This window comes from Helianthus annuus, chromosome 4 (genome assembly GCF_002127325.2).
Source record: "Helianthus annuus cultivar XRQ/B chromosome 4, HanXRQr2.0-SUNRISE, whole genome shotgun sequence".
Lineage (NCBI taxonomy): Eukaryota > Viridiplantae > Streptophyta > Magnoliopsida > Asterales > Asteraceae > Helianthus > Helianthus annuus.
Genome location: NC_035436.2, coordinates 4,007,377 through 4,023,047, shown reverse-complemented (window position 1 = coordinate 4,023,047; position 15,671 = coordinate 4,007,377). Strand labels below are relative to the sequence as shown.

At 31.0% G+C, this 15,671-nt stretch overlaps 1 protein-coding gene and 1 long non-coding RNA gene across 2 annotated transcripts; both read left to right on the top strand.

The window, feature by feature from the left end:
• The first annotated feature begins 2,702 nt into the window (after window positions 1-2,702).
• On the top strand, window positions 2,703-4,185 carry LOC110932763. Its single transcript, XM_022176020.1, has 2 exons — window positions 2,703-3,304; window positions 3,561-4,185. Exons 1-2 carry the CDS (start codon window positions 2,703-2,705, stop codon window positions 4,183-4,185), a joined length of 1,227 nt encoding a protein of 408 aa, XP_022031712.1.
• Window positions 4,186-10,165: 5,980 nt separating this feature from the next.
• On the top strand, window positions 10,166-10,970 carry LOC118491694. Its single transcript, XR_004891945.1, has 4 exons — window positions 10,166-10,222; window positions 10,313-10,381; window positions 10,780-10,839; window positions 10,924-10,970. It is a non-coding gene; the product is annotated as an uncharacterized LOC118491694 (long non-coding RNA).
• The last annotated feature ends 4,701 nt before the right edge of the window (window positions 10,971-15,671 follow it).

The following is a 15,671-nucleotide window of genomic DNA, read 5'->3' as shown; positions in this document are numbered from 1 at the left end:
GGGTTTTATAAGGAATGATTAGGTTGGTTGTTGGGTTCATTAAGTGCAAGAAACACATCTAAATAACACAAAATGGACCAATAATCTTGGCTGAAACACACATCTGCGGATCTAGCACCCTCGCGGGGCACAAGCCAGATGGAGCTCCAAGTCGCGGGCCGCGAGCAAGGGGCTGGTGGTTCAAGTTTGTTGTTTTGGAAAATTTAGTCCTTGTACTTATGTTTTATGGTGTTTTAAGGTGCTTTAGGGTGTTTTATGTATAAAGAACCATATGTACAGGTATGTAATGTAATTAAATTATAAAAAAAAACAAATATAAACAGGTATAAATAAGTATGTTTATCGAGATTAAGTATCGTATACGCATAAATTGAGGATATAAGCCACGTGTTTGTAAGTTTAACGCATTCTGCACGAATTATGATTAAAGTATCACATGTTTAATTAATTCGAACGTATGAACATGTATGAAATGTGTATAACATGAATGTAAAGAAATACGATTTTATCATTATCCAAGTCTTGGATTTTACAATGATTACAACGAAAAGACGAAGACAAGAACACAAGACTTCCAAAAATAGAAATACAAACAACGTTTTCTAATTATGAAAAGTACGAAGAAGCAGGGCGTTACAGGAATCGCACGTAGGGACCTCTATTTATACTACTTTGAGGCGGTGTAGGTGGTAGAAGTGTGTTATGATTGGAATGTTGAAGTGGGTTTTGAGATAAACATCAAAATAACGTGAAATAAGCGACGATTCTTGCGGATTAAGTGTGATTAAGATGGAGATAGGGTTTATCGCTGAAAAAACTGACTGAAAAAACGTTGAAACGAGGTTTCGGAGTTGCCGGAATCGTCGCCGGAAAAACCGGCCGGAAAATCAAAAGGGATGAAGCGTTGTTTCTTGTTTTGAATGTTTCAGATATTTCACAACTGGTCCCTGAGTTTTTGTATTTATTAAGAAATGGCCTTTATACTTCTATAATGCCTTGTTTAAAATTTCATTAAGTGACAATACTGGTCCCTGTTGTTACACGAAATATACGTGAGAATGAGGAATTCATTGATATTTTTTCTCTTATTCCATTTTATCAAAATTAACTTACATATTTTTCTAGTCTATTTTACTTACGAGAAAGGATACTATACAAGACAATAATTCCATGCGAAACATACGTGAGAATGAGGAATTCACAAGTGTCATTGGCAGGAAAGGTATTCTAGTAATTTTTCAAGTGAACAACTTCCTCCATTGGTTTTCAAACGACTATAACTTTACATACTTTAATATTTTTTTAAATTACACCGTATTAATGATCATTTCATTCTCTTTAATCCGAGCGACCTATTGCTATAGTTTTATTAAAAAACTATAGGATTTTGAATACACAATAATCCATTACGTGATTGCTTGATTTTACATACCCAACACATAACTATGTGATTTTCAATACCCATTACGTTATTACACATTCAACATAAATCATTACATGATTACAATTTCAATATAAATCCATTACTTGATTACACATTTAATATGATTTGTTATAACTAATGTGATTACAATTATGCTTTTAATGTAATCACTTAGGGTCTGTTTGGTATGGGGTAATGGAATAGATGAGAGAATGGAATGGACGAGGTAATGGAATGGACAACGGAATGAAATGGATCATTCCATTCCATTGTGATGTTTGGTTACTCATATGTGAATAGAATGAATCATTACTTTATATAATTTGATAAACAAAAAAAGATAAAGTAACGAAACACAACTGTATTAAAAATGACAAAAATATAATTGCCTCAATAATAATAATATATTAATAATAAAAAATTAATAATATTAGTATGAATATTAATAAATATAAATATAAATATAAATAAAAATATAAATATAAATAAAAGTATAATAATAAAAATAAGAACATATTTATTTTCATTCCTTGAAGGAATGAAAAAAAAAACACATACATACCAAGGAATAGAAATTATTGTATTTGGAAGGAGTTACAGTCCTTTGAAATGCTCAATTCCGTTACCACATTATAACCAAACATGTTTCTTTTCATTCTATCAGAATGATCCATTCCATTCCACCTTCCATTCCTTCATACCAAACACTACCTTAGTGTGTTTCATATAGAATACTATAATTAGATCACGAAATGGGTATTCAAAATCACGTACTCACGTAATAATACATTAGTCAACTATTGTTACATAATTACGTAATCACTTAGTGTGGTTACACATACTATAACGAATTCATGTAATCACGTAATCGGTGTTCGAAATCACGTAGTTACGCGCTGGGTATTCAAAATCATGTAATCACGTAATAAGCCTACCCCTTCGTACCAAATTTTAGAGACCTAGCGAATTGCGATCCCGTTCCATGTTACAGTATCTGAGCGTACCACGAACCATAGGAATAGGTATATTTTGGATGGGCCTCTTATTATTAACGAGGTTTGGTCATGGCTTAAAAAACAAAAAAAGAAAGCTTTTTTTATTCAAAATTGACTTCGAGAAAGCATACGATAACATTAATTGGAGGTTTGTGGTGGATGTCTTTCGCCAATTGGGTTTTGGGGTTAGATGGTGTAATTGGATATGGGGAGTTCTTTCGTCGGCTCGTGCGTCAGTTTTGGTTAACGGATCGTATACTTTTGAGTTCAAATGTGGTAAAGGGATGAGGCAAGGGGATCCCACTTCTCTGTTTCTTTTTGTTGCTGTTATGGAAGCCTTGTCTCGTTTAATTGACAAGGCGGGGGAGGCGGGTGTTTTCTCGGGTATTAAGCTTCCTAACGACGGTCCGATGTTGTCCCATTTATTATTTGCGGATGATGCTTTGATAATTGGTGATTGGGAAGAAAGTAATGCTTTACATATTATTAGAATTTCAAGGTGCTTCCACGTGTGCTCTGGGCTGAAAATTAATTTGGGAAAGTCTAATTTGATCGGTATTGGCGTTGATGGTTTGGAAGTAGAAGCTTTGGCAGAAGTCGTTGGTTGCAAACCGGATTCCCTTCCGTTTAAGTATCTTGGGCTTAAGGTGGGGGCTAATATGAACCGTGTAAATAATTGGAGACCTGTGTATGACATTTTTGAATCTAGGCGTGCTCTTTGGAAATCCGCTATGATGTTTATAGGAGGGAGAGTTACGCTTATTCGTTCGGTCCTCGAGAGCCTTCCCAATTATTACTTCTCCTTATATAAGGCGCCCTTGAAAGTTGTTAAAGATCTGGAAAGCCTCATTAAAAAGTTTCTGTGGGGAGCTGAGGGCCGAGTGAGGTTAGAAAGACTCATTGGGTGGCGTGGGATAGAGTTTCTTTGCCTAAGAAGTTTGGAGGGTTGGGTATTAGTAAACTCAGTAGTATTAACAAAGCTCTTCTATGTAAGTGGGGTTGGAGATATAAAAAAGAAAAAAAGATAACATGTGGGTTAAGGTGGTGGATGCAATTCACTACAACGGATCAGCTTAGTCGTTTCTCCCTGTCAAAAAATCTTTAGGAGGAGTTTGGAATAGTATTGTTTCTATTTTCAACAGGCTGTTGGATGGTATCTCTCGGCTCTGTGATTGCTTTAGGGGATCGGTGGGTAGGGGAGATAATATACTGTTTTGGTTGGATCCTTGGTTGATGGAGGTTCCTTTGAAGGAGGCGTTCCCTAAGTTGTTTGCGCTTGAAGTTGTTAAGACTTGCTCGGTGCGTGATTGGTTGTTAGGTGTATGGCTTTGGAAACATGAGCCTGACATGGTTGACGAGTTGGCGGAATTGTCTGCTCTCAAAGAAGCCATGGCTCCGGATTGCTTAATTGACAGGATGGACGACTGGAAACGGACTCCCGATCATTCCGGATTATTTTCAGTTAGCTCTGTTAAATGTGTTTTGGAAGGTGTCAACAACAACATCAGTAACTATGTGGTCGAATGGTGCAAATGGGTCCCGATTAAGTGTAACGTTTTCATTTGGAGAGCGGAATTAAACAGAATTCCCACTGCCGATGCATTGCGGCGTAGGGGCATTGTTGTGGGTGACGAGGCTTGTCCTCTTTGCAAGTTGGAGATTGAATCGGTGGAGCATCTCTTCGCGTCTTGTGTAACGGCTGTGGTCCTGTGGCAAAAAATTAGTCGTTGGTTGTCGAATTCCTCCCATCTTTGCATTTTCATTTAAAGATTTGTTGGAGATTCATAAAGCAAATTCCATTAAATCTGGGGATAAGGTTATAGTTCAAGGTATCATTTTCATCTTGTGTTGGTGTCTATGGCTAGCTCGTAACAGGGCGGTGTTCTCGGATGTAGAGGTCAAGGTGGAAGGTGTGTTTAGTGAAGCTAGATCTTTAGGCTTTTTGTGGTTCAAGCATAGATCCAAGTCCAGTTTTGTTTCGTGGTCGAATTGGTGTAAATTTGTAAATATGTAGTTGGTTGTTTGTTGCCCCTCCCGGTTTTCGGGTGTGGGTGTGTTTTAATGAAGTTATCTTTGAAAAAAAAATAGCTTTGGGGTGAAGATCTCCTGTTCGGAAGAATAAAGCTTCTTTTTGTCATGCTATCTCTGCTAGAGCCCTCTTTAGATAGAGTAGTAACCAAATTTTGGTTATGTATTTGGTTGTTCTGTCGGTGGCACTCCAACTCTAACTGATTTGACGTTATTACGTTTTTATCCAAAAGATAGCCGTGTACAAAACATGTTTGCGGCAACGCGTGGGTAAGAATACTTGTTTATTTCAAACCCTAACCAATACAAATTTGTGGATCCATATATATGAGAAATAAAATATATAGAAAACAAACTTACTTATTTTCAGGAGATGGCCTCTTTGTCGGGTATGTTATCCTCTTTTACTCTTCGTGTCGGTAGAGATAAATGGCGATGGTTGGGTGATTTTTCGGGTGTCTTTACGGTCAAATCAGCAAAGGATATTCTTGTTCAGGGTAGGCGAGATCAGAACGGCTTCATTTTCGATTGGTGTAAATGGGTCCGAACGAACTGTAATATTTTTGCGTGGAGGATGGGCATGAATCGTATTCCTACTTTTGATGTCTTGCTCTCTAGGGGCATCGTTAATCAGGCTAGGGAATGCCACCTTTGCGGTTGTGAGGATGAAGCCGTGTGTCATCTTTTTATCTCATGCCGGTTCGCGGATTTGATCTGGCAAAAAGTCAGCAGATGGTGTAGTATTCCAACTATTTTTGCTTTTTCTATTAAAGATCTTTTGGATATCTTTAAATTCAGCAGGTTAGGTACTTCGGCTAGGGTGGGTCTTCAAGGTATTGTGATTATCGCTTGCTGGAGCATTTGGTTGGCTAGAAATAAAGCGGTCTTTTCGGGCATTCGGGCGAATGTGGAAGATGTTTTTAGTGATATTAGAGCTTTGGGTTTCTTTTGGTATAAACATAGATCGCGCTTTCAATCTATAGAATGGAACGATTGGTGTAAATTTGTAATTATGTAACTTTGCTTGTTGTTTGTTTGTTGCCGGCCCGGTTTTCGGGTTCGGTGGTTTGTTAATCTATATATATATATATATATATATATATATATATATAAATGAGATGGACTTGGGCTATGTGTCCTTTGTCTTTGGCCATCTAGGCTGATGTGGCAATTTGGTTTAGGAGGGAAATCCCAATTAGCTTTCAACAATCACGATTCCAAGGAAAAATGGCGGGATCCGAATTGAGTTGGGTCGGGTCAACAGAAAATGGATCCTATATGTTATTTTCCAAAACCCTAGACACCACATTCATCTCCATTTTCCTTTCATCTCCCTTCTGGTTCAAGCATACGATTCAAGCATTGCTATTCCGAGTCAATAATCTTCACTCTCCTTCATCTTTATTATAAGGTATCTTCGATCTCCCTAAAATAATACCCGCAAAAATGGCCAAAATTGTTCACCGAAATCATACCTACCGAATCTCCCTTCTCTATCTTCTTTTTCTTCTACAATTGTTCATCGTCTCATTGGATCTTCAAGATTTTATCAAGATCAAAGGTAAATATACCTAATCGAACCTAGATCTGCGTTGTTTATGTTATTGTATATACAAAGTTGTTTTTATAAAGATTGTTTCGATTGCTAAAAACCATTTGTTTTCTCATTTCTATAGATCCGATAAAAGAAATTAAAGGTGTGTTGTTATTTATGTTATTCGATTGTATTATACAAAGTTGTTTTTATGAATATTGTTTTGATTGCTAAAAACCATTTTTGTTCTTATTTCTGTAGATCTGATTAAAGAAATTAAAGGTATGTTGTTATTTATGTTGTTCAATTGTATATAAAGTTCATTTTATAAAGATTCTTTCGATTTCTAATAACGTTTTCTTTGTTCTGATTTCAGTAGATCCGATCAAACTTTATCTTTTTCTTTCTTTGGATTTCTAATAATCTTTGTTCTGATTTGTAATAACTTTTTCTTTGTTCTGATTTCTGTAGATCTGATTTCGGACTCCGATAATTCGTCAATCAAAAGAGGTTAGTTAAGTGTTATAGTTGTTTTATATTTTTTAAGTTTGTAATATGTAATTTTATATCCTTTCTGTTCATTATTTTTTTTACTTATTAATATATGTTCTGAATGATTTATGGTTTGTATTTTCTCATGGTGAACTCTCAATCTTTTTTGAAATTCGGACTCGGATTGTTAGTCTACCAAAATAAGTTATGTTGTTCTGAATTTTGTAGATCCGATCATAAAATTGAAGGTATGTTGTTTTAGTTTGTTGTTTATCTACTTTGCATCTTTAATCTAAGCGATTGAACATTTATATTTTTTTTGCAAACAATATCAAGATCAGAGGTTTTGTTATCATCATCTACATTCTCTGATTTATGTAGTGTCTATGAACGTTAATCATGTATTGGACATTTATCAAACTCATGTATTGGACATTTATCAAACTTACTGATTTTTGTTTATTTTGATTTTCATGTGAATCCCTAAATCTTGGATAACAATCGGACTCCGATCATTCAATAAGCAACAGAGGTTAGTTGAATGTTATAGTTGTTTACTCTTTTTTAAGTTTGTAATATTGTTTTGTCAGAATCTTTGCTCCACGTTTCTATTGTTTTGTTTGAAGCTTGATTGAATATCATATTTGTTCTTGAAGTTTAATGGTTTGATCCTTGATGTTTGACAATTGAATTTCGGATCATGATAACGGTTCAGTGCTATCCATCCGTTTGTTCCAAAATTATTATTGTTAATTTTTATTTCCTTATCTAGAGGATAAATAATAACTTGTTTTTAAATTCAAATTTTTGATTTGGAGTATAATATGGAAGTAAACGATTTGGAGTTAATAACATTAATTGGATTTCCTTTTTAGGTGAGTTCAATGTACCTAGACATGTTAATGGTTTAAAATTTAGAGTTTTATATATAATTTTGATTAAATTCTTCCAACATATTATAGTAATTTTAAATTTAAATTATATTTGATTTATTTTTAAATAAAGTTACCTGAAATAGAAGTTGACTACATTCATTTTTTATAATTGCTAATTATCCTAATTTTTAATAACCTCTAATCGATAATTATTGGTTTCTATATAACTAATTAGATTCAAATTATTCAACAATCATATTTAAAAATTTGTTTGTTTTTACCGTATATGCTTTAAATCATTAAAATAATAGATACGGAATTGAGTTTTGAACTTTCACTGTATTTTAGATGATTATGTCCTTCAAGATGCTAACATTTGTATGTTTTCTAATATCGTTTTAATTATTAGAAGCCCGTTTTAAGAATATATTAATATTTTTTAAAAACGTCAACAAATGTGTTTTTAGTATATTTGGCTGATAATTTTCTTATTTAGATGATAGATAATAACTTGATTTAAAATTCAAAATTTTGATTTGAAGGATATTATGGAAGTAAACGATTTGGAGTTAATAACATTAATTGTATTTCCTTTTTAAGTGGGTTCAATGTACAAAGACATGTTAGTGGTTTAAAATTTCAAATTCTATATATAATTTTGATTAAATCTTCCAACATATTATAGTAATTTTAAATTTAAATTATATTTGGCTTATTTTTAAATAAAGTTACCTAAAATAGAAGTTGACTGTATTTTAATTTTGTATAATTGTTAATTATCCTAATTTTTAATAAACTTTAAACAACAATTATTGGTTTCTATATAGCTAATTAGATTCAAATTATTCAAGAATCATATTAAAAATATTTATTGGTTGTTACATATAAGTTTTACATCATTAAAATTAAATTTTAAGCTTATACGTTTTTTGTTTCGATTCATAGGAAATACCGTATGATTTTGCAAGCTTAGTGTGGGAAGGAAAAGTTCCATATGGTCAATGTCTTGAACTTATTGATGATGACTTATGCAACTGCATGAGTCTGAATCTTTTTCGAACACAAGAGGTAAGTTTAATTTTATCGTTTTTTAGTGTTTTTTGATCCGGTATAATGATAGTCAATTATTATTTTAAATTTAAATTTTGAAGTAAGCCATTAATGTGTTTGATTTTAAATTTGGAAGTCAATCATTTTTTTAAATTTAAATTTGGAAGTAAACCATTAATGTGTTTATCCATTTAGCCATTCCTTTTTCAATTAACTTAATTCATCTTTAATGTGACAGAATTGATGGAGTGATATAAGAAGGTTTCTTTGTTAATTGATTATTCTCTTCCGCTTACAGGGGATAGCGCTAAGGTAATTAACATCAAAATTCAATATTTCTATTACTTGAATTCTCTTGCTTTATAATTTCTTTCAATATATTATTTTGTGTTTTGACTCGGATATAAAACATAATGTGAAGGTATATTTTAAACTTATTTTACCGAGTTTTTTTATTTGGATTGCAGAATAAGTGCTTTGATGAACTAATAGGTGTTCGAATTTTGTGTTTACTTTGCTCTGCATAGGGCTCCTTCAGTTTTTTGTATTCTTTTACTTCGCTCAGTAATTATTCTATTTTCAAGATAAGGATACAAGCTGCATCTGCATTGGCTACCCTACCAACAATAGTGGGTGAATCAGTAATAACAAAACTATTGAGATAAGTTTTAAAGCTTATTGAGAAATATTGATTGTGTTTCTATAAATACTTTACCGTTTAATTTTGTAAAAAACCTTCATATTTAATTTTCAGATATGGATCCAATGAACAACAGTCCTTCATTTTTAAAGCTTATTCAGGAAGATGACCAGATAGTTTTGGTACGGTTATTGGTATTCTAAATACTAATCATATTTTTAGTAAACTGATGTTTGTCTTTTTTTTAATTTTTTTTAAACTCATAGCAAATACCTAATGACTTTGCTTCAATGATTTGGGGAGACCAACCACCTTACAAAGATTCAGTTAAGAATGTTGATGGCAACAAGTTATGGTTTGTAAGACTGAAAAAAACTGATTTTGGCCATGTTCTTGCTGATGGCTTCACCAAAGTTGTTTGGGATAGTTGTATAAGAAAAAATAACTATCTTATGTTTCAGTCATTTGGACAATCATCATTCTTTCTAATGGTGTTTAAATAATTTGTTCATCAATACTGCTTTATATCCAAAATCACACCTGACAAAGACGTTATTGTAAGTAGTATATTATACAATCAGTATGATGAATAATGTTTTCTTTCTGTATATTGGTTTTTAAATTAATTTTTAATTATCACTGCCTATGCAGGTCATGGCTGGTGAATTTTGGAGGCAATTTTATGGGAAAAATTTCAAAGGTGGTCAATCAACTCTTTATTTAGGAGATAGATTTTGGAACGTTAAGATGGACGGATTAACTGACAGCTGTGTTTTTACTGATGGATGTTCTAAGATGGTAAACGATCTTGCCTTAGACAACCGATCTATCTTTGTCTTTTCAATGGTTGGAAATAAAATTTTCGAGCTTTCAGTCTTTAATCATCAAACCAGTACTCAAATTCAGAACAACAAGGTTGAGTTAGTTGTTTTGGATGACTCCATCTATGGTGATTATGGTGATGATTTGGTTATTGCGGTTAGAATTATACATCTATACTATTATTTAGTTATTAACGCGAGCTTACAAGTAGATCTTGAATTTCACACATTGTTATTTTTTTATCTTTTTTTGTAGTCCGAACATAAGGAGAAGTGTAGTACTGCCGAAACTGACTTTCAGGAAAGTGTTGTGGAATGTGAAGACGACAAATTTCAGTTGGCAAGTTTTGAGTCTGTGTTCAATGTAAACCCCTATATTTTAATCTAATTTATTAAAACTTATCATAAATATTTTTTTTTGTATTTATACATTTGTTTATTGTTAATTGTGTAGGATATTGATGATTCGAAGTTTGATAACTTTTTCTCATCTCTACTTGAAATGGAAGACCTTAAGAAGAAGGTAATTTTTTGTCATTGTTTTTTTTTCGTATTTTATTAAATTTAATTATTATTCTTATTATATTGTTAAACATTTTTCCCTTATATGTAGTTCAAAGATGATTGAGATAAAAAAACCGATCCGATATGCAAAGCAAGTGTTGTTTGTGATAAAAATCAAAGTTTAAAAGTTTGTGTTCATTTATAGGAGTTTGTAATTAACTGAATTGTTTTACCTATATTTTTTCATTTTAAACCGTTAATGTTTTATGTTTCTTACGATGATCCGAAGGGGAAAACAAATGTTGTTGTTGATGAAAATCTAAGTTTAAAGGTTTTGGTTCAGTTACTTAATTATATTTTTATGAATTTAAGTTGATTACTTTACATTTTTTTTATTTATACGTTTACCTTTTTCAGGACAAAAGCAACTTTGAGATGGACCTGGACAAATTTTTGATACCGAAGAATAACTCCCATGTATATCTGATTACTTAAGTATTATATAATTCAATGTATTAATTCATTCTATATTAATAATTTTTATACTCTTTTGTTTTATAGGTTGATCCTACACGAAAAACAAATATATTTATTTCTGAACCGAGTCTGTCCTCCATAGTTGTTTCTGATGTGAGTATTTCTGATTCGATATTTTGTTCGAATTATGATAGTTACTTATGTATTTATTTACCTGTTTTAGACCATTCCGAAATATAAAGTTGATGTTGGTCAAATTGTTTTGCCGATAAAGAGGGAGGTATAGTATCATATATAACTTTTTTACTTTTAATTTTATTTCTTAAAAAAGAACTAATTATTATTTTATTTGAACTTATTAGGCCACTCAGAAATGTAAAGCAGTTATGTTGGTGTCCGATGAGTCTCTTATCGCTCATCGTACACGTTCAAAGTTTAGAAACAAAAATGAATATGTGGTTGTTGATAAGTTTATGGCTGCTGAAACCACATCTGTTAGCCGTAAACGTTCTACATTGAAAATGTCGAAAACAATTGGATGTCAGTTATGTTTTCTCAGTTGACAATTAGTACTTAAACATGCCCTCTTTTGTAAGAAAGTTTACAAGTTAATTTTTGTTTTAATTTAGAACATAATTTTGGTACTACTCTTTTTTCCAATTTTATTATTAGCTTTACACAACCAATCATATTACTTTTTTTAATATCCAAGTATCCAACGCAAACATCCGAACCTCTACATATATTATTTTAATACGAATATATAATTTTTTTCAATACGAATGTTAGTTTTATATATTTTTATTAAAAAATATAACAATTGAATTACACACGATAAAACATAACAGTCAAATTACCAAATAAGTTGATGTTTGAATTTGTATGTTGACTTATTTCTAGATGTATATCTTATATTTTTATTAACTTATTATTTATTTTAGGAAATTTATAAATATTTATAATAATTAACAAAACAATGATAATTTATTTATGTTAAATTATTTGGTCGATTTTGTCTATTCTTAATTTCCAAAGTTTTGTAAATTAATATTTCCATTTATAATGCAATAACATATCCAATTAATTTTAGATAAATTTGTTTCTTTATTAATTGACAATCATTTTTAAGTAAAATGGAAACTACAATAGAATGACAAATAATTTTGATGTAGATATTTTATTTTTTATCAAAATAAATATAATATTTGTTTTGTTCTATGGTATACACTTTTAATTAATTATTTAACGATCATTTGTTGAGTACTAATAAAAAAATCCTTATTTTTATTGTCACAGTTTTCTATTTGAAAATGAGGCTTTGTTTTGATCAAAGTTGGGTTATGCAGGTAAGTGTTAAAATCTCATGTTAATTTGAAAACGCCTCAATCTTAAGCTTCAAAATCTCGAGTAATACAATTTACATTTTTTTTCTTTATATTTTATAAATATTACCTAATTTTGTTAATCTGAAATTAATTGCCTATATTCTTTTTTTAGAGATGTTGAGGTTGATTTAACTCTTTGGGATGATTATGCGAAGGACATGTGTTCGTACATGCTTAGTCAAGATCATGAAGCCCATGTTGTCAAATCTGTTCATTTTGGTGCTGTTAAAACCTAAAAAGGTATCTTTTTAAGTCTAGGATTTAAAAATGTATCTTATTAAATTTCTCATCATAAAAGAACATTCCATTTATAATATCATTTTATATAAATTACAACATACATCTCCATTACATATCAACTTTCAATCTATTCTTTGGTTTCTTCAACCAGGTACTTTGCAAAATTTTTAAGTAATACACAATCTCTTTTTCATGTATCAATACAAACTAATATCATTTATGTTTTATTATACGTTTCCATTTTACTAGGTGTTTTGTATAATGGAGCAAATTCCGTTTGATGTTGTGATCATGGAAATTTTTGTATCAATACAAACTAATATCATTTATGTTTTATTATACAAAAACAAGTCATTTGGATACAACGTTTTATTTGATCAATACATGAATATTTTTTACACAAACAATTTGAATTTCCGAATTAATTTATTTTTAAAAACAAACAAATTGAATTTAAAACCATCAATAACGTAACCGTGAGTACTTTCTTATATTTTTAAAATCAAAGTAGGTAAAAATTTAAGGTTTCGAATTTGTTAATAAACTAAACATTAATAATTTATATTTTATCTTTATTTTTTCCCGTTTGTTAATATCAATTTATAAAATATTTTGCAAATCAAACAAACTATTGAAATTTGTCTCTATAATTTTGAGAATGTCGTGTATGTTTACCAATGCATACTCCATAGATAGATTTATTTTATAATTTTGAGTTAATAATTTTGTTTACAAATTGACAATCTATTATTATGAAGTAAGATTTTACCTCATATGTTTAACTTTTAAAGTTTCAAAAACCACTTTTAGTATGTTTTGTAAATAATAATTAATAGGTTGTTTTGATGATCTGACTGGTTGTTATCAAGGCTGTTATGTTTAGGTATATGAACATGTTTGAAGATTGTTACGAAACTGTTATTTTCGGTGTTTGATCTGTTTCCGAAACTGCTGAATATGTTTGCTGAAATCACGGAGTAGATGTTGTTAGTAATTAAGGAAATCAGGAAATCAGTTACACACTTGGTTGCGACCCGGATTGCGAGTCGGTACCTCACTCGAGACCAGCAACAACATCAGCCGAGACCACAGCAGCACGAGCCGCAACCCAAATATAGTTACGTAAATAATATTATAACAATAATAAATACATTTGAAAACTATGCATTTGAAATTTGGATTGCACTACAGTCAACTTTCAACCTGTTTGGCCTATATGTGTGGTACTCAACCAATGTGATTGTGCATATCAAAAGATATTGTGTTTGTGTGTTTCAAATGTTGGTGACAATGGTGGTGTTAAAGGCTTGGAGAATTCATTATAGTTTTTTTTTTATTTTTTTGTACATGTTAAGTGTTATAATAAAGAACAGACAAAATATTAATAAAGTTCTAATAATCTGTTATAATAAATAAAAGTTTTTTTTTTGTCATGGGTCATTCAGTGAGGCAAATTTCTGCCTTCGGTTCTTGCCTAAAGTTTCTAACCTTACTCGCAACTCTAACGACTACAACTTTCAATTCAAAACAATTAAAAAACAAGTTTGTTCGCAACCCTAATGACTACAACTTTCAATTCAAAACAATTATAAAACAACTTTCTGACATAGTTTGATTAATATAAAGTAAATTTTCCTACCCGCGAAGTTCGCGGGTGATAACCTAGTGAAAGTTAATTTGCAAAAAAAAAAATTAATTAATCAATAAATTAATTATATATTCTTATGTTCCCTTAAAGTCAAGGGAATAATATACATTCTCAATCATTAGATTAAGATGAGATTAAATCCTGACCCTTCTAATTCACAAAATCCTTCTAGAAGCGGAGGTTTTCAGACGGTTTTCTCATTCCAGTCAATGTCTTCCCACGTCCTCTACCAGCAGTTATACATCTTGGATTATGAGCTGTTGTGCAAGGTGCGGACTTTGATAATTTATAACTTCTACGATCTTCTTATGATATTGTTATGTTATGTTTTGTTTTGTTTTGTTTTGTTTTAGTTGTAGGTCTTTGTCATAGTTTGATTTTGTCTCCTTCGTTTTATGTGGATCGATACAGCTACCAGGTAAGAATAACCTACTATTTCTTTTTGGTTTCCTTTGTTTATCTCTAAATATTGATGCACAATAATTGTAAATCTTCTAACGTAGTGAAATTTGTTTCCTTGATTTTCATTTTTTTATCATAATTTTGTTTAGAATGTTATTGCAATGCTAATCATCCGGTTCAGTACTTCTATTTGTTTGGTTCACTACATTTGGTATTGGTCAAACTTCTGGTTTTAGTTTAAATAGGTTGATGAATTTGAAGAACTAATGAACCTAAATCAAGTTAACTTAACGGTGATCCAAAATAGTTTAACTAGCCTACTCCGATAGCCCTAGGGGTTGGTTCCGGTACAAACCATATTTATCCTACAAACCGTAAAAACAGATCCTAGCACTTAAAAAAAAGTTAAATTAGCACATACCAAAACAATACATACACAAAAGTAGCACTTTTGAATTATATTAGCACATTAAAATTAATCAAGATAATTGATTTTAGCACATATTTGAATGATATCAGCACTTTTCTTAATCAGCACATTGAAAATAAAAGAAAGATCCAAATAAAGAATTAATTGCTTATTAGCATATTTATAGGGAAATCAATATAATTGATATTATTTAAGATAATATTTTATCATTTCTCTATAATTGGTTGGATGACACGTGACAATTTTTAAATGGTTCTTACAGTTTGTAACTTTGTATGCGAAATGTGGTTTGTATTTGATCCTACTCCGATAACCCTGTGAATTTTATAATGAGGAAGGCCGGGGTTCCATGATGGATAACACCCAACTGAGTGCTTCTATTTGGCTTGGTAAGAATCATACAAGGTCACATATATACATAAGGCTTAATGTGTATTTTGGAGTTCAAAAATCCTGCTGAGATATAAATTCGTTTCTACAGGTTTTTGCTTTTAGAGATATAAGTTCACAATTTCAAGCGACGTTCCTACGCCGGCGATTGAAGTCTTATTCTCACAATAGTTGTAGTTTCACAGCAGTCACATGTTCAATTTGAATTGAAGTCTCAGGATATATTGACCATTTGATTATAATATCTTTTGTAGTTACACATGCATGCAACATAATATATATAGTCTAATTAAAGATGTTGTATGTTTTATTCAGTGGTTTGTTTTTGTTATGTTTT

Bases quoted from the DNA above. Each gene is read 5' to 3' on its own strand.
- LOC110932763 (XM_022176020.1), top strand. From the start codon at position 2,703: ATGAGGCAAGGGGATCCCACTTCTCTGTTTCTTTTTGTTGCTGTTATG. The intron at 3,305-3,560 runs GTTAGAAAGACT...TATTTTCAACAG, and splicing joins GGAGCTGAGGGCCGAGTGAG to GCTGTTGGATGGTATCTCTC.